This window comes from Taudactylus pleione, unplaced genomic scaffold (genome assembly GCF_031769625.1).
Source record: "Taudactylus pleione unplaced genomic scaffold, aTauple2 ptg001303l, whole genome shotgun sequence".
In the NCBI taxonomy this organism is placed as follows: Eukaryota; Metazoa; Chordata; class Amphibia; order Anura; family Myobatrachidae; genus Taudactylus; species Taudactylus pleione.
The window spans coordinates 1,768,123-1,795,854 of record NW_028285703.1 but is presented as its reverse complement, the minus strand read 5'-3'; the positions used below and the strand labels follow the sequence as shown (position 1 = coordinate 1,795,854).

Below are 27,732 nucleotides of genomic sequence, written 5' to 3'. Positions count from 1 at the left end.
AGGTGGTGGAAGCATGGGCTACGCAGCTTGCTGAGGGCCTTTAAGACTGGTGTTCCGGCGGAGGATCTGGTTTCTCTAGCGCAGGGATGGGGAACCTCATGTCCAGGGGCCGTATAAGGCCCCCGGAATAATTTGGTCTGGCCCTCTGAGCTTTTTTCTGCTAGCCTCATTTGGCTAGTAGGGTCCCTAGAATGGCACCATGCAGCCAGAATCTATGCAGCAGTGCTGCCTGAAGCTTCCTTAGGATGCTTCAGACGCTCACACCGCTGCCTATACAGCTCCCGGAGCATCCTCAGCATACTCTATTCATTGCTGTAATAACCGGAGATTGTGGCCCCGCCCCTGTGTGAAGAGGCTTCAAAAGATATTTGTAGTCGTTCCTCTAGATCCTCGGCTTTGGCTGTCTCTGCCCACAGAGACGTGTGGCTGAGACGATGGCAGGCAGATGCGGAATCTAAGCGAGCCGTGGAAGCGCTGCCATTCACAGGGGAAGCTCTGTTTGGAACGGAAGTGGATAAGTGGATATCTCAAGCCACAGGTGGTAAGTCCAATTATCTCCCATCTGCTGCTCCTCCTCCTAGGAAACCCTTTGCTGGACCGTCCTTTTGTATCCCAGGGAGATTCAGGGGTCATGGCAGAGGAGCTCCCGCTATCTCCCGTGGTTCCAGAGGCAGGGGTAGAGCCACTGCATCCTCCTCCCAGCAGCATAAGTCTTCAGTTAAGGCTCCGGCATGACGTGCTCCCTTCTCTCCTTGGGGACCCCAGGGTGGGAGCTCGCCTTCGCAATTTCAAAGAAGTTTGGATCAAGTCTTGTCAGGACGCGTGTGTCCGGGACATCATTATTCAGGGGTTGAAGTTGGATTTTCAGTTCCAACCTCCTCCTCCTTTTTTCACAACCGGTTTGCCGTCAGCGGACAAACTGGTTGTAATACAGGAAGCAATAGAAAAGCTACTGTCTTCTCGAGTAATAGTGCATGTCCCTATCCATCAGCAGAGTCAAGGCTTTTATTCCAGCTTGTTTGTAGTTCCTAAGCCAAACTTGAAACATCTCAATCCTTATTTGCGGACCTTCAAGTTCAAAATGGATTCCCTGCAGTCTGTCATTGCGGGGCTCGAGAGGGACGAGTTTCTCGTATCCTTGGATATAAAGGATGCCTATCTTCACATTCCCATTTGGCCTCCTCATCAGGCATTCCTTCTCTCCGTCAGTCACTCAATTACTGCAGGGCATCCGGGTAACAGAGTCTTCTGTTACAACACGGATGGATCTTGAATTACCAAAAATCTCATCTACAGCCTACTAAGTGTCTGCCTTTCTGAGGGATGATTTTGGACACGGTGGAACAGAAGGTATTTCTTCTGCAGGAAAAGGTCACCTCCATCCAACACAGTGTGCGATTGATACTGCGCCATAGCAGCGTGTCAGTACACCTGTGTATTCGCCTTCTGGGGAAGATGGTTGCGACCTTCGAGTCCATCCAATACGGGAGGTTCCATGCCCGTCCATTCCAACTGGACCTCCTCTCTCAGTAGTCAGGGTCCCACCTTTTTCTTCACCAGCGAGTTCAACTGTCACCCAGGACTCGAACATCTCTCCTTTGGTGGCTGAATTCCTCTCGCCTATTGGCAGGAAAGCGGTTTGCAATGTGGGAAGGGATTCTCCTCACCACAGACGCCAGTCTGAGAGGATGGGGGGCAGTGACTCAGGGAAGACACTTTCAGGGCCGCTGGACTCGACTGGAGGCTGTACTGCCCATAAACATTCTGGAGCTAAGGGCCGTGTTCTATGCTCTTCAAGTAGCTCATCCTCTGTTGAAGGGCTGTGCCATCAGAGTGCAGTCTGACAACGCCACGGCTGTGGCGTACATCAACAGACAAGGCGGCACCAAGAGTTGGTCCACAATGAGGGAGGTAAGCTGCATTCTTCTCTTGGCAGAGGAATTTGCTGTAGCGATATCAGCAATTTTCATCCCGGGGTAGAAAATTGGGAGGCCGACTACCTCAGTCGACAAGACATTCATCCCGGAGAATGGATGCTCAATCCACAGGTCTTTCAACAACTGATTCAGCGTTGTGGTCTCCCTCAGGTAGATCTCATGGCATCGAGGTTGAACCATCAACTGCCACTTTACTGCACACGGGCAAGAGATCCACAGGCGGTGGCAGTGGACGCTCTAACAATCCCTTAGCGGTTTCAGTTTGTTTACCTGTTTCCACCACTCCCACGTCTTCCTCGTCTGCTTCAAAGAATCAAATGAGAAAGGGTGAAGGTTCTGTTGGTGGCTCCAGATGGGCGTGGTGTTCCAACCTACGTCTTCAACTGATAGACGACCAGGGGCCTCTTCCTCTGCAAGAAGATCTACTGCAACAGGGTCCTTTTATCTATCAGAACTTAATGCGGCTTCGTTTGACGGCGTGGCTGTTGAAAGGGCTATCTTAAGAAGAAAGGGTATCCCTTCCAGGGTGATTCCTACTGTGTTAAGGACTAGGAAGGAACGTTACCTCAAAGCACTATCAGCGTATATGGAAGGTGTATGTCTCTTCGTATGAACGCTAGGTGTGCGCCACCGTCAGAATTCAACTTAGCCAGGCTGTTGCTTTTTCTGCAGGCTGGATTATCAGCAGGTCTTCGTCTGGGATCTTTGAAGGTTCAAATATCGGTTCTGTCGATTTTTCTTTCAGAAGAAACAAGCATTATTGCCGGATGTCCAAACATTTCTACAGGGGGTTGTCAGGTTACAACCTCCGTCTGTACCTCCAACGGCCCCATGGGATTTGTATTTGGTCCGCTCTTTTCTCCAGTCTTCCCTATTTGAACCTTTGCATACTATGGAATTAAAATTTTTATCATGGAAAGTGGTTCTCCATTTGGCGCTCGCCTCTGCTAGGCGTGTGTCGGAGCTAGGGTCGCTTTGTTGTCATTCGCCTTACCTCATTTTTCGTGAGGATAGGGCTGAGCTACGTACGCAGTTATCTTTTTTTGCCTAAGGTAGTGTCTGCGTTTCACCATCAACCAACCGATTTGTGTTTCCGGTGTTTAAAGACGATTCTTCGGCTCCCAGATCCTTAGCCTTTGTCTGGGCTCTTCAGATTTATTTTGATAGGACTGCATCCCTCCGGAACTCTGATATGCTGTTTGTTTGATATGATATGGCGCCTCTGGGCTGGCAGGCTTCTAAGGCAACTATTTCTAGATGGATTCGTCTGACAATCAGACAAGCCTATTTGGCTGCATCAAAACAACCTCCTACTTTAATCACAGCGCATTCTACACGCTCGGTGGGTCCTTCATGGACTGCTGCCCGCGGTGTTTTCCTGACTCAGCTTTGTTGGGCAGCCACTTGGTCGAGCCGGCATACTTTTGCAAAGTTTTACCATTTTGACACGTTTGCGGCATCTGCTTCACAGTATGGCCGTGCTGTTTTGCAGGGTTCTCAGCGCTCTCCCTCCCGGGATGTGAGCTCTGGGACGTCCTCAATGGACTGAGACTCCAGTGCCCTAGTGGATGAAGGCGAAAACCACAGGATTTTGGTACTTACCGATAAATCCCTTTCTCCGATTCCACAGGGGACACTGGACGCCCACCCGGCGATGTTCCACCTGCATTTGTTATTGTTCTTTCTGGTTTGGACAGTCGTTTTTCTTCAAGTCTGCTTGATTTGTTTGTATATTTGCTTGTTTGTTCATGTATGTTCTAGCTTCTCTTCTACTCTATTATTCTATTTTCCAGCTCTTCTCGGGCACAGTTTCTTAAGACTGACCTGTAGGGGGGTATAGAGGAGGAGGAGCTAGCTACTATTCAGATTTATTAAAGTGCCAGCTCCCGGTTATCCCACATCTATACCCCACTGTACTTGACACTCCAGTGTCCCCTGTGGAATCGGGGAAAGGGATTTATCGGTAAGTACCAAAATCCTGTTGTTTCAATGACCAAATTAACCAGGGAGGGGAGGGCAGAGGGTACAAAAGGGGAAAAAAAGTGGTGGGAGGCTGCAGAGTTGAGTGTTTTTTTTTTTTTTAATTTTTGAACATTTTTGGGGGTAATTATTATTACTTTTTTTTTTCAACATTGAATGACCTTTACAGCGTTTTGAATTTAGCACTATTTTTTAAATTCTTTGTAATGTGTAGAAACAAAATATTGCATGGTGCTATATATGTAATAATAACAATAGTAAATTAAAGTTTTGAAATAGCATACAGTCAGTTGCTGGGATATCAGAAAATAATAACTGTACTCTGAAAAAGCTTGGGCCATTTAATTGTCTCATAGCATAGGAACATGGCATAGATTGATGTTTGGCTCTTGTGTATACTGCAAATTAAGATGTCTATGTAATTAGTGTAATAAAAAGCGGCCCATATTCTGCACGATAATCTTACAAACCGGCCCACCAGACGATTCGTTCAGTGTATGGATCCGATTGATATTCATTCACAGCCTGAAAAATGGTCTGGATCGTTTTGTTTGGTTATCAAACCTGTCTGATACTCCATATCTTCATTCAGCCAACTTCAGGCTGTGAAATGGAGATCTCCTCGATACATCGTCTAGTGTATAGAGGTGCTCCGATTATCGGGCAGCCACTCTTCTGTGTCTCCTGAGTTATTATGCATTCTATGGACATAGGTGATTATGATAGAATCATTCAAATATACCAAAGGTATTAGTAGCTATGGAACGCAGTATTTAAAAAATTTTTTTTTTATATATATATATATATATTGAATTCTGGAATAAGAGAATATGGTCTCAATTTGGAGGGAGGAAGACCCCTAGGTAGTACTAGGAAGAATTTTATTTGGTTTACAGATTGTCCACCAGTTTTGATGAATACTTGTATGGTAAGTGACATTGTTGTCCAGTAGTCACAGCGCCAGGATTGTGTGTTACAAAAGCAAGCGTGTTGTCTGAGGTGCGCAGGTATTTGTATTTAGTCTCTTCTCTTCTGAGCTCCACCATGAAAGGGCTTCATGTTATGTAAACAGACGGGACCCGGTTAGTAATCATAAGCCCACAGACACTGCTATATCTGGGTAGCAAAAATAGGGGCTCTTTCCCTCTGTACAAGACACCTGAAGGTTAGAGGTGTCTTGGCCGGTCATAAGTGTTTTTTATTTAGTTTTTCTTTCTTTTTTCTGTGTTGCTTCTTCCAGAAGTGCGTCCAGTGAAAGGATCCTCCTCATCCATGCCAGTACCGATTGTGGCTCCAAAGGTGTATGGAGTGGTATTACGGCCCCTTATTAACATAAATATGCCCCGCAAAAATGCCAGCTCTGTCCAGAGCCGCAGGGTATTTAATCTATGACATAGGGGGAGATGTACTAAGCCTTTAAGAGAGATTAAGTATCAACCAATCAGATCCTAACTGTCATTTTCCAACCACCGCCTGTACAGTGACCGTTAGGAGCTTGTTGCTCGGTACTTTATCTCTCTCCACTTTCCCTCTCCAAGGCTTAGCACATCTGCCCCCATATACTGTTAACATACCCTACAACGGCTGTAATATCACAGTTGTAATTGGCCTGAATGGACAGTGCTCATATCTTGAAGATGACTACGATCTTGAACGTAGATGCACTGACTGACCACGGCGATGCCAGGCATAATCCGGCCACAGATCTCGTACAATTCAGCCGTGGGATCAGCCTCAATGGGGTCTGATATACTTTTTGGGAGCTTGTGTCAGAGGCCACCTCTGCTCTTTTCTTCTTCATTTAAACATAGAGAAATATTAACATTTGCCATTTTTTTTTTTTTTTTTTACATTTGAATTGAGCCTTTTGTGTAATTGCACTAAGTGCACTGCATGCCTGTTATTAAGTCACCTGTTTTCTGTTCTTTTAGGAAAAGAGGAATAGAAGTCGTGCAGGTGAGTAGTATTAATGCTGTTTTCTCTTTCTAGAATTGTTAGTAAGTACAAATACAGATGTGTCCTCATAATCTTACCTCTGTGCGCTTCAAGTCGTGTTAAACATAACATGTGAGCGCCGAGCAGCTCGGTAGCGCAGAGCGTCTTTTCATGCAACCTTTTACCTTTAAATACGTCTTATTAGTGCAAATATAGGGAGTGATTCAGACCCGCTCGCAAGTGCTATGCGCTCGCAAGCGAGTCGATGTTTACCCCCTGCGCATGCGCGAGACCCGGCCAGCGACGGGCGCTCCGTAGCTACGGGTCTCGCACCAAAACGGAGCGGCTGTCGATTGTGATTGACAGCTCGCCCGGTTTTGGAGGCTGGCAGGGGGGGTGGCTGGACAAACGGAGGCGTTCCCGTTTGTGGGCGGTCCTACTGACATCACTAGTGATGTCAGTAGGTGGACTTCCTGCTCTATTAGTGCAGGATGGACTAATGGATGGACGAGACCCTACCACTAGGGTCTCGTCGCAAGCCCAATGGTCGCGACCATCAACTAGCCGCTTGCAAAAGCTGTGGGTGGTCACCCACAGCTTAGCCAGCGGCCAGGAGGCCGGCTGAGAAAAAAATAAAAATGCCGCCCTGATTCAAAGTGAGCGCTCTGAAACAGCGTCCGGCTCTGAATCAGGGCCATAGCATTTATTCTAGCACCCTGCATATGTCACATCCTGTGCACTTCCTGTCTGGGGTATCGCTCTGGAGCTTCTAGCTCACTGGTCTGTATTTTAGAAGTTGGCTGCATCAGTTGAGTGTGCTAGAAGCACCAGAGCAGATAGCGACACTCCAGGCAGGGAAGAGGAACTGCACTGGTTGTGACAGGTGCAGGGTGCTAGAACGTATGCTACAAATAGGACGCACAAAGCTGCTTCTGCCGATTTAAATGATATGCTGCATGCCAATATTCTGTACCTGCATGCGAAATGCGGTGTTCTAGGGTCACAGTTGTAGCCTTTCGCATGCAGATACACCCGCAGACGCATACGGAATATAGCCACGCCGCATACCATATTAATGCTTGTGCATCCTATTCACATCGCTTTGAGAATAAGACGCATTTATACATAAAAAGTCGCGCGAAAAGACGCTCGGAGCTACAGAGTCACGCCACGTCATGGAGCGACTAGAAGGGCTGCTTAACCTGCAAGGATGCTAGATGTATGGTGGACACATCTGAGACCGCTGCGACCTTGGTATTGACTTGCATGGACATTTTTCCTATCTTGTTTTGCCATTATTCCCACTATGATATACACACAGGAAGAAGAATAATTATTATCCTTTATTTATATGGCACCACAAAGGTTCCGCAGCGCCTCACACAGTACATAAATGAGCACACAAGAAAAACAGTTACTAGTAATACAAAACAATGCAGGACAAGGACATGGTTTATACACATAGCTACATAACACCAGCAGCAGGGTGTCAGCAACCAAGTGTTAGGTGTCATTGTGGGGAGTTAGGAGTAAAACATACTATAAGTAGGGGGAGGAGAAGCACGTGAGGGACGAGGGCCCTGCTCCTGAGAGCTTACATTCTGAGGGCCTGATTCAGAGCCGCTCGTTCGTTCCGAGCGATGTTTGCCCAACTGCGCATGCGTACGGATCGTTATACGCATGCGCGAACCAGTCAGTGCGGCCGAAAATCGTTTGTTCGCTAAATAGCAAGTGCCTGCTATTTTGAGTGACAGAATGAGGCGTATGTGGGTGGTAACAGGGGAAGGTGCTTGAAAACGGGGAGTGGAGATCAGAACGCAGGCGTGCTTAAAGGTCAAAATGGACGTTTTAAGGGTGTGCATAATTAAAACAGCAGCGTCATTGACCACGTCACTGGGTTATTTTATAGCCAGAACTGCTCGCAAAATTGTGGTAGCAAAAACCAACCACAAGAATAGCGAGCAGTTCATACGCTGGTCGATGTACTCGATTAAACTAATAAATAGCGGACATGACGTAGGATGCAAGCGGCCAGGGGCGTAGTTTACCAAAAAACGACCGCAAGTTTTGTTCGCTCGTTCAGACCTAGAGGCGTGAACAGACCGCAAAGAGCGAACGGTTAATTTGAATAGCCACCCCTATTTTCGGGACGAGCGAGCGCTAATTGCGTCCGGCTCTGAATCAGGCCCTAAGACAGACAGGGGCGACACAGATGGGGTAGATAGTGAGGAAGGAGCATGGAGCAGTGGGTTAGGATATGTGCTTTGGAATGTATAAGATGACCTGATATGTCAAAGTTAAATCCTTCATTCATCTATCTCTGACAGAAAATAGATTTTGTTTGTGTGTTATTTACGAGACCTGTACAAAATAAAGTTGTAGCACTTTCATTTTTGAATACTAATTGTACTGTGACTAATAAATGTCTGTAAACTGGAAGAGAATAATGTGTATATATATTTTAGATTTACAAAGCTACAGGTTGTCGATACGTTGATGTGGATGACTTACAGAGGAGACTGGCTTGTACTTGCCAGTTGTATGTACAGTGTGAAGTATCTCGTATTCCAAATATTAGACAATGTTGTATGATACTATGGGCCCTATTATTCATGACACCTTTAGCGAGTGCTGAAAGGGTTATGTCTGTATGTCAATATTTAACAAACGGTGGTAATCTAAAGATGGCGAGAGCGATGAGCCCCATGTCGGCAATGGAGACCCTGTAGCAGCTTTTCCAGCTTCAGCGAAACCTTCCGGGCACTGCCGGGTCCCCGCCGAGTTTGTGTCATGCGCATAACACAGAAACCCGTTGCTTGTAGCGATAGACTGCCAACAACAGAGCTGCAGACCCTCGCTGAGGAGGGAGATTGTCACTGTACCTCACCGGAGGGATATGTAATGATAATGATACATACCAGTGGCATATTCTATAGTGTCATTGCGCTACTAAATGAAATACGCTGCTGGTATTTAGATTAATTGATATATGGGGCCCTATGTGTTAGTGAGGACAGGGCTGTGTGTGACAGGGAACAGTGACCTGGTGTGAGGAGGGGAATGGAGGCAGCAGGAAGACACAGACTGAGGAGCATATTTATAATATAATGAAAATCATTTATAACTGGCGAGAGAGAGGTCTTTGTTATCAAAGGGTCAAGGATTTGCTGGGGGTGAGCATTCCTGTACAACATTTTATGCAATAGAAAAACAAATTATATATATATGTCAGGTCCATAAATATTGGTACATTGACAGAATTTTCAGATTTTGGCCTCTATTCACCACCACAATGGTTTTGAAATTAAACAAACAAGATGTGCTTTAACTGCAGACTTTCAGATTTAATTTGAGGGTAATTACATCCAAATCGGGTGAACGGTGTAGGAATTACAACGGTTTCAATATGTGCCTCCCACTTTTTAAGGGGCCAAAAGTAATGGGACTATCAACTCAAAAGCTATTTCATGGACAGGTGTGGGCTATTCCCTCGTTATTTCATTATCAATTAAGCAGGTAAAAGGTCTGGAGTTGATTCTAGGTGTGACATTTGCATTTGGAATCAGTTGCTGTCGACTCTCAATATGAGATCCAAAGAGCTGTCACTATCAGTGAAACAAGCCATCATTAGGCTGAAATCTCAAAACAAATCCATCAGAGAGATAGCAAAAACATTAGGTGTGGCCAAATCAACTGTTTGGAACATTCTTAAAAAGAAGGAACGCATCGGAGAGCTCAGCAACACCAAAAGACCCAGAAGACCACGGAAAACAACTGTGGTGGAGGACAGAAGAATTATTTCCCTGGTGAAGAAAAACCCCTTCACAACAGTTGGCCAAATCAAGAACACTCTCCAGGAGGTAGGTGTATATGTGTCAAAGTCAACAATCAAGAGAAGACTTCACAAGAGTGAATATAGAGGGTTCACCACAAGATGCAAACCATTGGTGAGCCACAAAAACAGGAAGACCAGATTAGAGTTTGCCAAACAACATCTAAAAAAACCATTACAGTTCTGGAACAACATCCTATGGACAGATGAGACAAAGATCAACTTGTACCAGAGTGATGGGAAGAGAAGGAAAGGAACTGCTCATGATCCAAAACATACCACCTCATCAGTGAAGCATGGTGGTGGTAGTGTCATGGCGTGGGCATGTATGGCTGCCAATGGAACTGGTTCCCTTGTATTTATTGATGATGTGACTGCTGACAAAAGCCGCAGAATGAATTCTGAAGTGTTTTGGGCAATATTATATGCTCATATTCAGTCAAATGCTTCAGAACTCATTGGACGGCGCTTCACAGTGCAGATGGACAATGACCCGAAGCATACTGCAAAAGCAACCAAAGACTTATTTAAGGCTAAAAAGTGGAATGTTATGCAATGGCCAAGTCAATCCCCTGACCTGAATCCGATTGAGCATGCATTTCACTTGATGAAGACAAAACTGAAGGGAAAATGCCCCAAGAACAAGCAGGAACTGAAGACATTTGTAGTAGAGGCCTGGCAGAGCATCACCAGGGATGAAACCCAGCATCTGGTGATGTCTATGGTTCCAGACTTCAGGCTGTAATTGTCTGCAAAGGATTTGCAACAAAGTATTAAAAAGTGAAAGTTAGATTTAGGATTGTTTAGTTTGTCCCATTACTTTTGGCCCCTTAAAAAGTGGGAGGCAAATATAGAAACTGTTGTATTTCCTACACCGTTCACCCGATTTGGATGTAATTACCCTCAAAAGAAATCTGAAAGTCTGCAGGTAAAGCACATCTTGTTTGTTTCATTTCAAAGCCATTCTGGTGGTGAATAGAGGCCAAAATGTGAAAATTCTGTCAATGTCCCAATATTTATGGACCTGACTGTTTATATATGTATATATGTATATGTATGTGTGTGTGTGTTTTACATATAGGACATCTTCTGTCTCTGTGTATTTATATATTTTTTTTTTACATACAGTTCTCGTTAGGCTTTCTGTAACAGCACTGGGTTTCTGTTGTAGTGCTAATCCCCACAAGGATTACTCCTAATTATACAGATCACCCACAAACATAAGCCTACTTCTGTCCTACTGTTTAATGTTGGTACTAGTGAACTGTAAATAACAAGCCCTCTCACGCTAACATTTGGTTCGGTGAATGTGATCTAACTTTTCTTAAGTCGGACAAACGCCGATTTATTGAAGTGGATATTCGCAATATTTTGTGAAATAAATCTTAAAGTGCCCATCCACTAGGCGATTATCGGTATCATTCGATAATAGTTTGAAAATCATTTTCAGATTGTCTAAAAAATGTCTAAACGACCAGTGATGTGCGCTTGTGCTGGTCGTTTTAGACATCTATCATCGGGCAAACATGCTGGACAACCTGACCATAACGTCAGGTTGAGCATGTTTGCAGATTATTGATGAGCCTGCACTGAATGACTGTCAGTCTGTGATGAGCCTGCACTGAATGACTGTCAGTCTGTGATGAGCCTGCACTGAACGAGCAAACGACTGCACGATTACAATGTCGTAATCGTGCAGTCTTTCGCCTGTCGTCTAGCGGATGGGCAGCTTTATTGTAACCGCTCCTTGTCTGCTGCAAAATTGCCCATTTAATCTCACACCTTGCTTGTATGCATGATATAATATTGCAGAGATTATTTTATACGGTTCTGATATAATTGTGACTGTCACGTTCGGTGAGATTTATTTGTGTGCATTTATTAGGTGCACACTCCTCCTCTTATTATACCGACAAATAGATCACAATATGTCTCCTAACATATTTGAAAGTTAATTCCAAGCAGTATCTTATCTCGCATGCTGTTTGGACACACTGTGAAATTATATGTCTGTAAATGGCATTTGAATTTGTATTCTAGGACTTTTTACTCACTACTTCTTCCTTACTAGCATTATTAGTGTTCCCGCTAGGCTGTTTTGAAAGTGCTGAAAAGCTCTTATGGGGGGGCACCTCACTGAGACAGCCATCCCCACCTGCAGGCCGCAGTGTCCTGCAGCTGGGGGGTTCCGGTGAAACATTCATCGGCGAGTGAATAGATGACGTGCGCATGCGCACGCCATATAATCACACTGCGCTGCGAGCTTGGGCACACCCCCTACAGTGATGAAAAGGGAGCATGTCTCAAGGCCACGTTGCTTTTCCTGAGTGACCACGTCCCTTTTTTCAGGGGTCGCACGCTGAAGTTCCTTTTTCTGAGAGGTGCCCTCCCCGCCCCAGCCCTATATGCGAATTACAACAATGGTGACTTGTATAATACAGTTAGGTGTGGTATGAAAAGTCGACCTTCACAATGTCAACACCACAATTTTGACATTCTGAATGTCGATGTAGACATTAGGTCGGCAGAATTTTTTTTTTTTTTTTTTTGCATTCACAAGTGTCGAATAGGTCCAAATGTCGGCATTTAACATGTCAATATCAGAATATTGACATTCCATTTATAGCATATTTTATCCTAACCCTAATAATAATAACACTAAAATCTACTGTCGACATTCTGATCATGTCGTCATTCTGACAGGAAACCATACAGTCTACTAAAACAGCTCTTCCGCCCTTTTTTCTTTCAGTTTGTGTGAATATTTATTGTACATTTAGTACTTATGTTCCTTGACTTTTGATAATAATACACATTTTCCTCTGGTCACATTTGACACTTCTACAAATCGGGTGCTCTTTGGAACTTTGGCCCTAATTCAGAGGCGGTCGCTATTCGGGAGTGCTTGCTCTGAATCATGGCGGGACGTTTTGTTTTTTTTCCCCGGCCTCCAGGCCGCTCGCTTTGCTGTGTGTGAACACCTGCCGCTTTAGCGGACGGCCTGGTGATGGTCGCGATTATCGCAACCATCAGGCTTGCGACGAGACCCTTGTGGTAGGCACTATGCGCTCGCGAGCGGGTCTGAATCAGGCCCTTTGATTTGTTGGCAATCTCACATTTTGCAAATCTGTCGCTTTTTAATAATTTTTTATATTTCGCTGCAGGAACGAGTTACAGAGTAAAATCCTTTTTTATTGGTGAAATTAATAAATATTCTCTTTAATTCTCTTCACACCGGATGATGCAGGGCACCACAACCCTTGGTTTCCTCTTGTGTATGCGGAAAGGTGAACGCAGGTCGAGCTTAATTTAAACCTGCGTTGCGCGCACGGGACTAAATGCTTCTCTCCGCCTGTATACAGAGGTGTATGCATTTCTGCGACTGGGTCACCCCTATCCTTACGCTTAGTTTCACAGCCGTCCTCCTCAGTATCCCTACGTCTGGTGCGCAAGGTCCGCCTGAAAGTAGGATTACTTGTGCATAACGGCATAACCTCAAACTTCAACCGCTCGCCCTCGCTAAGCACCCAGTTACAAGCTGGAAGTGGAGATGCGACGTAGTGGAGTACTATTCCATATCGGCCTGTAATTGTGTACCCCCTTCTCCAGAGCATGCACAGTGAGACAACATGCAAGATCCACCTGCAAAACTGACTTGTGCTCAACAAGCAGTCAGCCTCTGGGTGCCGGGGACTGTAGCTATAATACCGACAGTTGGGATGCCAGTGCTTATAATGCAGGCGACGAAAGTACTGGGGTTACAGGGGGGGTTAGGGATAGGCACTACGGGGAGGGTTAGGGTTAGACACTCAGGGTGGTAGTTAGATTTAGGCAGCGGGGAGGTAGGAGTACGGAGAGGGGGAGTGTTAGGATACTGACCGACAGATTCCATATCCTAACCCTGTTGGGTTGCCGTCGTCTGGATTCTGACCGCCCGGATCCCGACCGCTGGCATCCCCTACCCAACCCATGTGCGTAACTCCTGCTCTCGGTCATCAAGGTTTGACTTTCTTAAGAAAAGTTAGTGCCAAATTTCCTTCCAGAATTGTTTTTATTACCTTTTTCATGCATATTTGTAATCCTTCATTGAGGGCTGGGTGACTGCCATCCTATTTATGTCACCCTGACGAGGGGTTGAAGCTTTGCAGCGTGATGTCGTATAGTGACAGCTGACGTAGGGTAAAGTCCTGCAGCCGTTGTCGGTTTCATATTCAGCACCTACTTTTACTGTAGATTTTGCAAATCACCCCTTAGAAAACTATTTACTATAAGAAAGAAATATACAAACACAACTGGAGAAGTATTGAGAGAGGTTTTTTTTTTTTTTAACATTCTGTCTAGTTTGTTATATCATGATTTTTAGCAACATATGATACAAAAGGAGCCTGTAACTGCATACCTTTTATTTATTGTGAAATTACTAGCAATTTTCCATGTTCCGCCTCTTTGAAACTTAAAGGAAGCAGATAAATATTTCCGTAATCAGGTGATTTTATATTTCTGTTTTAGCTTGTACCTGCCCTCATACAACTTTTGCTGCTCTGTCTGCACTGGTTATAACAATCCAGGGATCAGCTTTGTGTGACATTCCTGCAGAGGCGTAACTAGGGTCAATGGCTCCTGGGACAAATAAAAAAATGGTGTCCCTTAAATTGTAATTTTAAAATTCTAGCTGAATTGGCCTATTGGTACTCAGATAAAGATAGAATGTCATACAGTGCCCTCCCATTTTATGCATTCTACTTATAATGCCTCCTTTGTCTGTATTTCCTTTGTGCTAACATTGTCTGTATTCTCCTATCCCCCCCCTTGTCTGTACTCTCCTCGTAGTTCCCATTTGTCTGTACTCTCCTCATAGTTCCCATTTGTCTGTACTCTCCTCATAGTTCCCATTTGTCTGTACTCTCCTCATAGTTCCCATTTGTCGGTACTCTCCTCATAGTGCCCCTCTTGTCTGTACTCTCCTTATAGTTCCCATTTGTCGGTACTCTCCTCAAAGTACACTTCTTGTCTATACTTTCCTCATAGTGCCCCCCTTGTCTGTTATCTCCTCCTAATTTCCCATTTGTCTATACTTTCCTCATAGTGCCCCCCTTGTCTGTTATCTCCTCCTAATTTCCCATTTGTCTATACTTTCCTCATAGTGCCCCTCTTGTCTGTACTCTCCTTATAGTTCCCATTTGTCGGTACTCTCCTCAAAGTACACTTCTTGTCTATACTTTCCTCATAGTGCCCCTCTTGTCTGTACTCTTCTCATAGTGCCCCTCTTGTCTGTATTATCCTCATTTTGCCCCCCTTTGTCCGTAGTCTCATAGTACCCCCACTTGTCTGTAAACTCCTCTTAGTACCCTCCTTGTCTGTTCTCTACTCACTTGCCTCATTGTCCATAATCTCCTCATAGTGCCTGCCTTGCCTGTGCTCTCCTTAGTGTCCCCCTCCATGTTTTCTTAAGAGTCCCCATATATTGTGCCATACCCCCATAGTCTCCTTATTGTGCCGCCACTTCATGACCCTGGTCAGTAAGTGCAGTCATTCCGTCAATGTGATCAGTGTAACATCTGCTGCAGCAGACTGAAGAGGCCTAGGAAGAGCAGGTGCTGCTGGGGCTTTGGTGGGTGGCAATCTGCCCCTCTGCGCAGAATAATGTGGGCTCTCGGCAGATCCACCGAGGATTATGCGTGCCAGGCCTGAGCCTGAATGCAAGTCCCCGCACTGGCACCCCTTCTGTGCCGACGCCTTGGGTATGTGTCCTACTCGACCCACCCTTGTAATGCCACTGCATTCCCAGGCAGGGAAGATAACTCCTCATGATATAAATGCATGGCTGTAAAGCACAGATGGAAGCTAGATGGAAAAGTGAGGGTACACATCATACAAGCTAGTGAGTTGCAGTCGTTTCAAGGTAGATATTTCCTTTACACTAATTTAGAGAACCATGCTGGCATTTGCTTGGTAGGCCAAGGCGGTATGTGTTCTTCAGACTGACTTCTACTTTTCTATAGTACATGGCAGGGTTTCCCAAACTCCGCCAGGAAGTCCAGGTTGTTAGGATATCCAGGCTTTGAGCACAAGTGACTTAACAAACCCAAGGGCATTGCTTATTGTGTTCTCAGCTTGACACGTGTGTCAACAAAATGACTCCATGAAAATACAAAATTCCCACAAAATAGCATCTTTCCCCATTTATGTAGAGGAAATGCACCTAGTGGTCTTCAGCATGTTTTTGTACGGGCCCTGTAGAAGGTGCCTAAAATGTGCCCACTAACGGGCACATATGTGCGTAACTGCTGGTCTGTGTGAGCTGCAATTGCCCTTACTGAAGTTGGTCTATGTTAGATCGCCCTGTTCAACCCCAATTTCAACTCTGGTGTCACAAGTGCCAGACACGAGCAGGTCTGCAATGGCGCGGATGAGCATGCGTGCAGTGATGTCATGCAAGATACGCCACTCACCGGCATAATCCTCTCTCTGAATCTGCTCCCTTGTGCTAACTATGGGGATCATTCATCCCTTTTTTCACATGTCGACCTTTTAACATGTACCCATTGGTGACATCGCGCCTCCAGTGGCGTGACCTCATTACCCAATAAGCTGATAGGCTGCATCCTTGCGCCTCCTGCTTCGGACCAAAATATGGCTGTTTCCACTGCGTGTAAAGTGGCTCTGGAGTTTACCCAAAATAGCAAAAAGACATTGACCCAGTTTAGCTGTCTGGTGCTTCGCCTCCCATAGTGATCTACGACGTAGAAGTATGATTCAGTTGATCTGCTTCTCATCTAGCCAAAAGTATATTTTATAGAGTTTAAATGGCATCTCTTTGGTCTATTTTCTGTCTCTACAAATAAATCTCATGAGATTAATCTGTAACTATTTCAGTCCCTGGAACTCCTGTAAATTGTATTAAGGGTGAAACCTATTAACCTAAATAACTATACAATATAGAAAAAGTTCTTACATAGGGATAAATTCTAAAGCAAATTCAAGATGGGAATATTCCACGATGAATTTACCCATTAGGATAAGTAGTGTTTCACTGGAGATTTTATTTGTGTTTATTTGTTGGCGTGCGAGGGACAGAAACACGTAACTAACAATTTAAAGAACAAGAAAGCCACTATTTGACTTTGATATATAGTGAGGGCTGTCTATTCCTGAGCTATATAATGCACATGAGATAACTGCAGTGTTTACACTTAACTACATAGGTCAAATCTGTTCTCTTTCGTTCCCCTGCAGTAGGATGCAATATTAGGAGGGGGGGTGTTTATCTTCCCTGAGCCAGCAGAGTTTGAGTGACCGTTTTGCAGACTTGTTTTGCAGAAATGCAAAGTGTGAATCGGTCGATTCTTACACAACATATCTCCCAGCTGATTTCAGTGGGACAGACCCGATTTTAAGGGCTCTGTACCGTCATCTCGATAGGGACTGCACTGTCGCGATTGGCCAGGCTGTTGGCATGTGTGTCCCGTTCACCGCTGCCCTGCATTAACGCCACACGTATTAGTGGAAGGTGCGTGTGTCAGTGACAGGGTTATTGGAGGGAACTGGAGAGGGTCAAGGACCAGCCTAGTGATTTTCGGTGATGGGCACGCACACCCTCTGTCATGCATACATGCCCCTTCCATGACATAGGCACGTCCCCCTGTCCCAATTTTCTCCATTTCAAATTTGGGCGGTATGCCTGCAAGGATGGGGGCCAGGGTGTGCAGTCTACAGTCAGAATGTCTACTTTCATGATGCCGACATGGTGAAAATGTCAATATAATGTCGACAATAACAGTGTGTCCACATTATAAATGTTGACCTTTCCATTAGCCTTAGGGTTATGGATAGAATCACCCTCAAAACACATATTTGACATTATACCTGTGCCGACATGGTCAATGTCGACATGAATGTGTCAATGGGGTTGATTCAATTGTTTTTGATGGCGGCTGGTAGTGCCGGGTCATTAGGGTGCGAACAGCCGCTAGCGACAGAATTTCTGCTCGCTCCCTCCTGAGGCAAGCTGAAAACTGCGATGTCCTGGTTTTGGGCGCCCAAACGGGAGTAAAACTGCTAAACCCTGGCTGATTGGCCACGAAGAGTGCAATAATTAATGGGCATCTAAAACAATTGAATTGCAACATTTGGAGCCCATTAATTACCGTGACTTTAAAAAAAAACAACAATTGAATCGCCCCTAATCATGGTTAAACATTATAACCATGTCGAGTTTGTGATTGTCAACAAAAATATACTACAGCTATGGTCCGTGAGGTCACAGTAACTGCTGAATGTGCTTTATTCCAGTTTGAGATCCCAACAGCATTATATCCTAAAAACGTGGCAGACGTTTCTACTGTCTATAGTAGAGAATCGAGGTCATCGGCTGGCTTAAATTTGATCACAAATTTAGTAATAAACAAAATTTTACATTACTACCTGCTTGCTGAAGTCTCTGTTATGTTTAGGGATGCTGGATGGATCAGTGATGACATCACAATGACAAATTGGGTGATTGGTCATCCTAATATCATAGCGGAAGTGGCACGTTTCCATTATATGTGTACCCTTAAATGGCACCTGTGGCACAGTTTTAAACAAAATCCATCATTAATAGGGCCAACTGAACAATTTTGTGATGTCACAGAAGTATACGGACACTAAACAAATAGAGCAAAATTGTCATAATATTACTATTATAAGGTTCCCCCATATTTGGGACCAGAGCTTTTTTTAGTTTCAATGCATTTTATGAATTTTGATATCCAACGCATTTGTTTTAATGAACCCCCGTTTTTGTTTCCAGCTGGCTCTGCAATGCGATGCTGAGTACCCCTGTGAAGGGGTTCCCGGAGCTATTCAATTCACTGTGCTGTTAGCCTGACTAAAGGATTTCTTCTCGCACTTTCCTGAGAGTGCAAGCAGAAATCCGACTAAAGTGCCCGGCCGCGATGCTGTTTTTTCAGCTTAGCATGGCGCTGGCAGTCTCGGTGCCAGCACTTTAGTCTGAGAATTCTGGTTAGCTCGACTAAACACCCAGCTTTAGGTGCATTAACCGGCATTCTCTCATTTAGGGGCATATTCAATTAGGTGCGAAAAGTCCCGTACTTTTCGTATTCCAGACTTTTCGCCGACTTCGCGGGTTCTGCATGCGAAATAGTATCGCGCTCGTCCCTGCTTATCCCCGTCTTCAATTAGAAATCGTTGAAAACGGAACCCGGCGAAGTTCAAACAGTCAAAGTGCTGTTAGATTTGGGGAAATCAGCCTGACACCCCCCAAAAGTTGCACTGACATTGGGGATCACTATAGATACCCCCGAATAGGCCTGCTGAAAGTATTTGGGGTACTTAAATGCTCTCAATCGCTGCTAATTAGAGTCTTTCCAGAAGTGGTGAAGAATAGCATGTAGCAGTGTTCTTTGCAGAAAATAAGTACTCCCAGCAAATTTGGGGTACATGAAAATGGGTGCTAGCATATTTTAAAGTTGCTTAAGTGAAGTTTTAAAAAAACATTAAAAATCCACCTGCCGCAACCACCTGCAAACTTAAAAACACCTGGGGCATACTTGGGGACCCCCTGGAGTCTATTTCTCTAGTTTTTAAATTTGTCCCCCAACTTTGGACTTTTTAGCCCCCAAAATTAAACTACTTTTTTGGGGTGATCGAAAGTACTTTTTAAACTTTTTTTTGATAGTTTACCTTTAGGGGACTGTCCAAAGGGTGCAGGGTTTTTTTTCACCCCAAAACTCCAATTCTGCACTTTTTTTCGACACCTATTCATAGGCAAAACTTTTTCGAAGGTCCCATTGCATTGAGTTTCCGCAGCAGCTAAATGACGTCACTTGCGATACTTTATCGCACTAAACTGCCATTCGCACCTAATTGAATACGGCCCTTAAGTGGTTTTAGTCGGACTTAACAGCGCGGTGAATTGAATAGATCTAGAAACTCCTTCCCGGGGCTATTCACATCGCGCTAAATTGAATTGCCCACATAGTAACTTTGACTAAATTAGCCAATTTAATTTTGTGATTTAAATAAAGTTTGAACCCTTTACAGGACACAGAAACAAAGCTGATCACTTTTGCACACAAGCAAAGTACTTTCTAAACTAAAATGATTAGGGTTGGTGGTACCGGTCAGGGCAAATATAGGGGGCTTATGTCATTTTGGGGGGGCTGGGCATAGCATTCAGAAGGAATATAGTTTGTATGACGCAGACGTTCTAGTATGGTATATTGCATATATTTATGGAATACAGGAAGGTGGCATATATAAAGTAACACAAGGATTCTGGAATAAGAGGCTATGGTTGGAAATCGGAGAGAGACTTGGTTATGGGAACGTCCGTGCTGGGGAAGTGGAAACTCATAAGCTAAATAAACTGTAAGATGCTTGACATATGTAAGAACGGCGTGCAGGATGCCGACAGTCAAAATACCGTCGCCGGAATCCCGACCATCGCCATTGCGAAGGTAAGTATCTAGGGTTAGGCACTAGGGGGAGGGTTAGGGTTATTTTGTGAGGAGGGGGAGGTCTGGTTTAGGCACTAGGGGGAGGGTTAGGTTCAGGCATCGGGGCGGGTGAGCGTTAGGGGTAAGTGTTAGCGTTAGGTTACTTACCTGATGGTGTCGAGATTCTGACCGCCGGAGTCCCATACCCAACCTATAAGAACATCCAAAGAGTTACAAGAATCCATTAAATTGGTGTACAGTGGCACAATGGGTGGTTTGAATGACTAGACAGTTTGTTTCCTTCGTCAAAAGCAATGATTGTCTCCAGTCATTATCATGTGTAAAGTCCAGGCCCCAACAGCCTCACACAGCACAATTGGGGACAGTCCTCTTACAGTGTATTGATTTTTTTTTCCTGGGGAAGAAATGCAGTGTCTGCAGTCTAGATTGTACTGTACACACATTAGTGATCCATTATCTCCAGTTACACGAGCAGATCCCAGGAGACACATGTGTAGCGTACTGCTAGCAATATACTGCACTACACATGTAACCAATTCCGCTTCAGGAGAAACATCCTCTAAGTGGTTGTCCGGATATTACAATAGACCCTTACAAGGAACAGGGGAAAAATTGTCTGCACTCCAAAAAAGTGTAAAATAGACGAAAGCACTGAAAACAGCTGGAACTTCAAGAAAAATCACCCGCGATAGTCTGCAGGGACTTGTCGCATTAAACCGTTTGATACAGTATATGAAATATTTGCTCATGGTGAATACTCCATGATAAAAATAAATACCTGAATAAAAAATGTCCTCTGAGCAATATTTGAATACATTTTAGCTTTTGGAAACTGGTGCTTACACTGTGTGCTGGTCTGTGCATCGGAGCCAGGGCCTGCGCACCACTTCTGTCATAAAAAGTGCTAATGGACAGGTTTCCTGAAGGGTACAGAGAGGGTATCGGCAGTAGTGTTCAAGGGGCTCTGATCTAACACTGCTGCCTGTGTGCAGGGTATAAATGCCAAGTCCAATACAGAAGCGAGCAAAGCTTCTATGTACCACTACGCGAACAGTCTTTGGCTGAGGCAAGATACACCTACAGCGGCGTCAGAGCGATTTTATGGGGGGAGTACAATATATAATTTCATTTTGGCGCTTCCCCCTCCCTCCCTTCTTTCCTCCCTCCAACTTACCTGTATCCTGAGGCAGGGACTGGAGCAGTGGCTGTGGACGGTCAGGGGCTTTGCTTTATGGCAATAGGTTGCACGGCCTCTGCGCTGGACAGAGGAGGAGGTGTAGTGTCTTTTAAGACTGCATATTACACCTCCTCCTCCTCCTCCTCCATGCAGTGCAGCTTATTACTATAAAGTACAGCCCCTAACCATCCGTGGCCGCCACTCCGATGTTTGGGGGGGCAAAATACCCGCTTGTCCCCCCCGTTCCGACGACTATGTACACCTAGCTGTTGGGTTCACCAATAGGAGTCTCAAACACAGATATGCAAGTGGCACGTTTCAAATGAACCATCAGTCTCCTGGTGCGTCCTAGTGCATCGCATTGCAACTTAGGTACATTTTCGACAAAAAAGACGTCCGGCGCACGGGACCTGGCGGCTCACTTGTGCCAGGCATCTCGCGCCATGTGGTGTATTGGAGCTAGATGTACGAGGACACATTTGTATACTACAAGGACTTCACTGAGACTTACCGATAAGCACCTTGTGTTTTGGCCTATGTACATTGTAATGCTTTTCGTGTTTGCTGTGTATTGGCATAAATCTAATTTCTACTTCAGGGTCCATAGGGTATCCACAGGATACCTTGGGGTATAGGTGTGACGTCAGTCGCAGGGCACCAAAGAGTTAAGCTTTCAGCCTCCCAGGATGCACTAGGTCCCCCTCCTATACCCCGCCCCCGAGCCAAGGCACCTCAGTTTAGTTTGGTGCCCGGCCGGAGTCGGGTGCACCTGTTGGAATGGGGGCTAGAAGAGCCCCTGAAGCTTATTCTTCATGCAGCTGTGGCTGCACATCTGGATGAACAGCATGGACAGTCAGTCCTGACGTCCATGCTGTCTTCCCTACACCCCGCCGGTACCAGAACGCCGGTACTGATCCGGGGATGCTGGTGGGCGTCTGGGGTCACAGCTAGCGGTGACCCCAGATGCTCCGGACCATGGCCGGATTCAAGGGGGACAGAGGTAAGCAGCGGGGTCCCGCGGTGGGTCCCCGCTGATCACATGGTCCTAAGTCAGGGGGCAGGGGGCTCCCTGGGGACTGGCTGCAGCGTGGAGCCAGGCGACCAACCTGCGCTTCCACTACCCCCTGGGACAGCGGACCGCAGCAGAGCGGTAGCGCTGCGGCGTCCCAGGGGTTAAATGCATGCCAGGGGAGCGCGCCTTCCCTGTCTCACAGCCGGCGCCTCCCCCGCTGCACACAGCCCTCTCTGCATGCTGCCGACTGGTCCTGTGGCAGCGCTCCTCCCCCAGGCCAGCCTCCTCTCTGCTCCTCGGCGGCCATCTTCTCCAGAACGCATGGTGAACAACGCTGCTGGAAGCGCTGGAAGGAAGCATCGTGGTCTGGGTCCCCCCCGCATACCTCTCCTCCGCTGTGGTCAGGTCTGTGTATGCAGCGCTGTGTCCTACCAGGCCCTGTGTCTGTGTAGTTGAGTGATCAGCGCTGTTAGTGCAGGAATTGTTATTTTTCTGCATTGTATGTGACTGTGCTAGCGCTGCTGCCTGTAATCTTTTCTTCTCTAAACTGTCAGCTTTATTTCTGCTAAAGCCCTTGCGGTGCGGTGCTGCAGGGTGGTCTCTCGCCTATTTAATACTTAATTGGTGAGAGAGGTCACATACGTGGTGCCATCATGTCTGAAAGTGATTTTCCCCCTCCGGCTACAGTGTACCACGTGCAAAGTACCGTTAGCGGAGGGGGAGGGTAGCGCGGAGGGCCTTTGCCAGCAGTGTTTGTCCATGGCGCGGCCTATTACGGTTACAGCACCGGTACAGGAGCCGCCCTGGGCTTGTTTCGCTCAGGCGTTAACAGCTTTAGTGGGCCAGTTAGCTCCGCAGCCCGCGTTTACTCCGATGGGTTTGTCCCAGCAGTCTGTGGTGTCGTCACCCATGCAGGGGTTCCCACGACAATTGGTGGTACCCCACAGTCTCCCTATTTCCCCGCTCCCGGGTTCTCAGGAGCCAGCGTGGGTTAACTCCCTGACGAGTTCTGTACAGCACTTGTCGGATGTGTTGCAAGGGAGTCTGTGATGCGGTCTCATAAAAGGCCGGTGGCGTCTCTGTCCGCTCCTTATGAGGATGACGAAGGGACGTCTGATGATGGGGAGATTCTAGATCCTTACGATCAGGAACCTCTCCATACTAAGGACGCTGATGCTAAGTCCAAAGTATATATTCCTGGACTTATTCGGGCGGTCCGCACAGCCTTGGTGATTGAGGACGAAGTTCCCCCAGCGGCTAAATCTAAGTATGCCTTTTTCAAAGATGTGAAGGGCGATGCCACAGTCTTTCCTCTTTCGGGTCAGTTGGTGGACCATTTAGAGGAGGCGTGGAAACAACCTGGCAAAAGATACCAGCCGCAGAGACGCCTGGCGGTGGCTTATCCGTTCGCGGATAATTATTTTGCGAAGTGGGAATCCCCTCCACAGGTGGATTCTCACGTGACCCGTCTTGTCCGTAGTGCCACATTGCCGATGCCATCCATGTCCTCCCTTAAGGATGCTACGGACCGCAAGGTAGAAATCTGCCTGAAGTCCGCTTATTCCCTTGCAGGGGGGGCAGCACGGCCGGCTATGGCCATTTGCTGGGTTGCCAGAGCGATGGAGCGCTGGGCGGATTCATTAGAGGCTTCTTTTGAATCCGACTGTCCGGCCGATCAGGCGGAGTTGATTGGCAATCTCCGTGATTCGGCCACCTACATCAACGAGGCGGCTCTAGACATTAGTACTCTGGTGTCTAGAATTTCTTCAGCAGCGGTAGCTGCTCGTCGCACCTTGTGGCTGCGATCCTGGAAGGCGGACGCAGATTCCAAGAAAGGTCTGGAAGCGTTGCCGTTTACCGGAGAAGTTCTCTTCGGTCCGGATCTGGATAAGATTGTGGCCACGCTGGCGGCAGCCAAATCTGCCTGTCTCCCGTCGGCCGCTGCTCCTTCTGGTTCGGGACCATCGTCCTTTCGGTCATCTAGGGCCCAGGGCAGGCCCAAACCACAGTCGTTTCCTCGACAGGCTGGCCCTAAGAAATCGGTCAAGCCCCGGAAGCAGGCATGGAGTACCAGACGTCCGGCCCCCAAGCCAGATGACAAGCCTGCGGCCTGACGGTCCGGGCCTCCCTTTGGGGGATCCCAGGGTGGGAGGCCGCCTGCTACAGTTCGCCCAGTGTTGGTCGACCACTACGACAGACACTTGGGTTCTGGAGGTGGTTTCCCACGGATACGCCCTCTCCTTCCGGCACAGACCCCCGGCTCGCTTCTTCACCACGGGTCTCCCATCAGACCGGAACAAGGCTACGGAGCTGCGGAAGGTATTGCACACTATGCTCCAGGCTGGAGTTATAGTGGCGGTTCCATTCTCCCAGAGGGGCCAGGGTTTCTATTCAAATCTATTTTTGGTACAGAAACCCAATGGGTCATATCGTCCGATTCTCAACCTCAAAGCACTCAACAAGTCTTTGCGGGTCCCGAAGTTTCGGATGGAGACCCTACGGTCCATCATTCTGGCGCTGGAACCTGGGGACTACTTGGTGTCATTGGACATACAGGACGCTTACCTGCATGTCCCTATTCTTTGGCGCCATCAACAGTTCCTCAGGTTTGCAATCAGCAGCGACCACTTCCAGTTTCGGGCGTTACCTTTTGGCCTGGCAACAGCACCACGTGTTTTCACCAAGGTGATGGCGGTCATGGCGGCTTCTCTGCGGCTGCAGGGAGTCCGCATGTTGCCGTATTTGGACGACCTGTTATTGGTGGCAGGATCTCCAGAGCTCCTGTTACGCCACTTGGACCTGACCATTGCACTGCTGCAACGGCACGGCTGGCTAATCAACTGGCAGAAGTCCACTCTAATCCCGTCTCGGAGGATTCTGCATCTTGGAGCCTTATTGGACTCGGGACAGCAAAGGATCTTCGTGACGGAGGACAAGATCTCTGCTTTACAGTCAAGGGTGCGCAGTTGTCTGCACAGCCGCCGGGTGTCCTTACACTCGGCGATGAGGTTATTGGGCTCCATGGTGTCGGTGTTCGACATGGTGGAATACGCCCAGTTTCACTCCAGACCTCTGCAGCACCTGATCCTGTCCAAGTGGAACGGGCTGACTCAGTCTCTGAAGTCCCAGACGATTGTGCTCACCCAGGAGGTTCGCCTGTCCCTTACGTGGTGGTTACAGACGACCCACCTCAACAAGGGACGTCCGTTCTGGGTTCCAAATTGGGTCCTGTTGACAACGGACGCCAGTCTTCGGGGCTGGGGAGCAGTTTCGGGTCCACACTTGTTCCAGGGCAGGTGGACGCCGACAGAAGCGGAGCTTCCAATAAATATCTTGGAACTCCGTGCGGTCTTCAATGCTCTCCAGCAGGCACAGCGGTTTCTCCAGGGTCGCCCGGTGCAGGTCCAGTCGGACAACGCTACCACCGTGGCCTACATAAACAGGCAAGGAGGAACTCGCAGTCGGGCGGCTCTCGTAGAGGTCTCTCGGATCCTGGTTTGGGCGGAGCGCAATCTTCCGGCCATATCAGCGGTCTTCATCCCGGGAGTGCTCAATTGGGAGGCGGACTTTCTAAGTCGCCAGGACGTTCATCCGGGGGAATGGTTCCTGCACCCGGACGTTTTTCAACTACTGGTGGACAGGTGGGGTCTTCCAGAAATCGACCTCATGGCGTCCCGGCACAACAACAAGTTGCCGGTGTACGGGTCTCGCACAAGAGACGAAGGGGCGTCTCTGGTGGATGCTCTGTCCGTCCGGTGGACGTTCCGGTTCGCATACCTGTTCCCTCCGGTCTCCCTTCTTCCACGGGTAATCCGGAAATTCAAACAGGAAGGAGGGACGCTCCTGTTGATAGCTCCCGCGTGGCCCAGACGGCACTGGTTCTCAGACCTTCAGGGTCTGTCCGTGGACATTCCTCTGCGGTTGCCGCTACGACCGGACCTTCTGTCTCAGGGTCCTTGCCTTCACCCGGACCTGACTCTGCTGTCTTTGACGGCGTGGCTGTTGAGACGGCCATGCTGAGGTCCCGGGGGTTTTCCAGCTCGGTGGTGCGGACCATGTTACGAGCTCGGAAACCGTCTTCCGCGAGGATATACCATCGCGTGTGGCATACGTTCTTCCAGTGGTGTCGACCGAGAGGTTATGCACCGCGGGAGTTTCGTCTGTCTCGGATTCTCGCCTTCCTGCAAGCGGGACTAGATCATGGGCTTCGCCTTGCTTCTTTGAAGGTACAGGTTTCGGCCCTATCTGTCTGGTTTCACCGTAGGATTGCTACAATCCCGGATGTGCGCACCTTTATGCAGGGTGTTCTCCGCATTCAGCCGCCCTTTGTTCCACCTGTGGCGCCTTGGGATTTGGCTGTGGTCCTGAGGGCTCTCCAAGGACCGCCGTTTGAACCACTGGGCTCAGTGGATCTTAAATGGCTAACAGCTAAGACTGTTTTCCTTCTGGCCATTGCTTCGGCCAGACGTGTTTCTGAGTTAGGGGCTCTTTCTTGTAGACCCCCTTTCTTGGTTTTTTATGGGAACAGGGCAGTGCTCCGCACTCGGCCCGAGTTTCTTCCCAAAGTTGTTTCCCAGTTTCATATTAACGAGGAAATAGTTGTTCCGGCCTTTAACTCACCGGGTCTTTCCGTGGGTGAGGCCTCTTTGGATGTTGTGCGGGCCTTAAGGACTTATGTTGACCGCACTTCTTCGTTTAGGAAGTCGGACGCTTTGTTTGTCCTCTTTGGCTTCCGTAAAAAGGGTTGGCCTGCTTCAAAGCAAACTTTGGCAGCCTGGATCCGTATGGCTATTTCTGAAGCTTATCTTCATGAAGGCCTACCGGTCCCTCCTTCTCTGAAGGCTCATTCCACTAGGTCTGTGGGTCCTTCGTGGGCAGCTCGACGTGGTGCCTCGGCAGTTCAGATCTGCAAGGCTGCTACGTGGTCTTCTGTCCATACCTTCGTGAGGTATTACAGGTTTGACACCTTCGCCTCTCAGGATGCTTCCTTCGGGCGGCGGATTCTCCTTTCTGCACAGGAGCGTCCCCACCCTTAAAGTTACTGCTTTGGGACATCCCCAAGGTATCCTGTGGATACCCTATGGACCCTGAAGTAGAAAATATGAGATATGGTAAGAACTTACCCTTGTTATCTCTATTTCTACGAAGTCCATAGGGTTCCACAGGACTCCCGCCCTGTCGCACCTGTGCTGCAGATGGGCTTTGCTCTGGTCACCGGTTTTCCGTCTCCCTCTGGTGAGAATGTGATTCTTGTATGTGTCCAGATCTTTGTTCTCTCTCTTCCTTCTCCTCCTCCGGCCTATGGCTTGGTAACTAACTGAGGTGCCTTGGCTCGGGGGCGGGGTATAGGAGGGGGACCTAGTGCATCCTGGGAGGCTGAAAGCTTAACTCTTTGGTGC

General features: G+C 47.4%; 1 protein-coding gene across 2 annotated transcripts in view; it reads left to right on the top strand.

The window, feature by feature from the left end:
* The window catches only part of ITPK1 (inositol-tetrakisphosphate 1-kinase), a 170,604-nt gene that overhangs the window by 53,300 nt on the left and 89,572 nt on the right, over nt 1-27,732 (top strand). For both annotated transcript variants that reach the window (XM_088462990.1, XM_088462989.1), the window contains exon 3: nt 5,849-5,873. In XM_088462990.1, the coding sequence (XP_088319116.1) occupies nt 5,849-5,873 (25 nt within the window). The remainder of the gene's footprint in view (nt 1-5,848; nt 5,874-27,732) is intronic.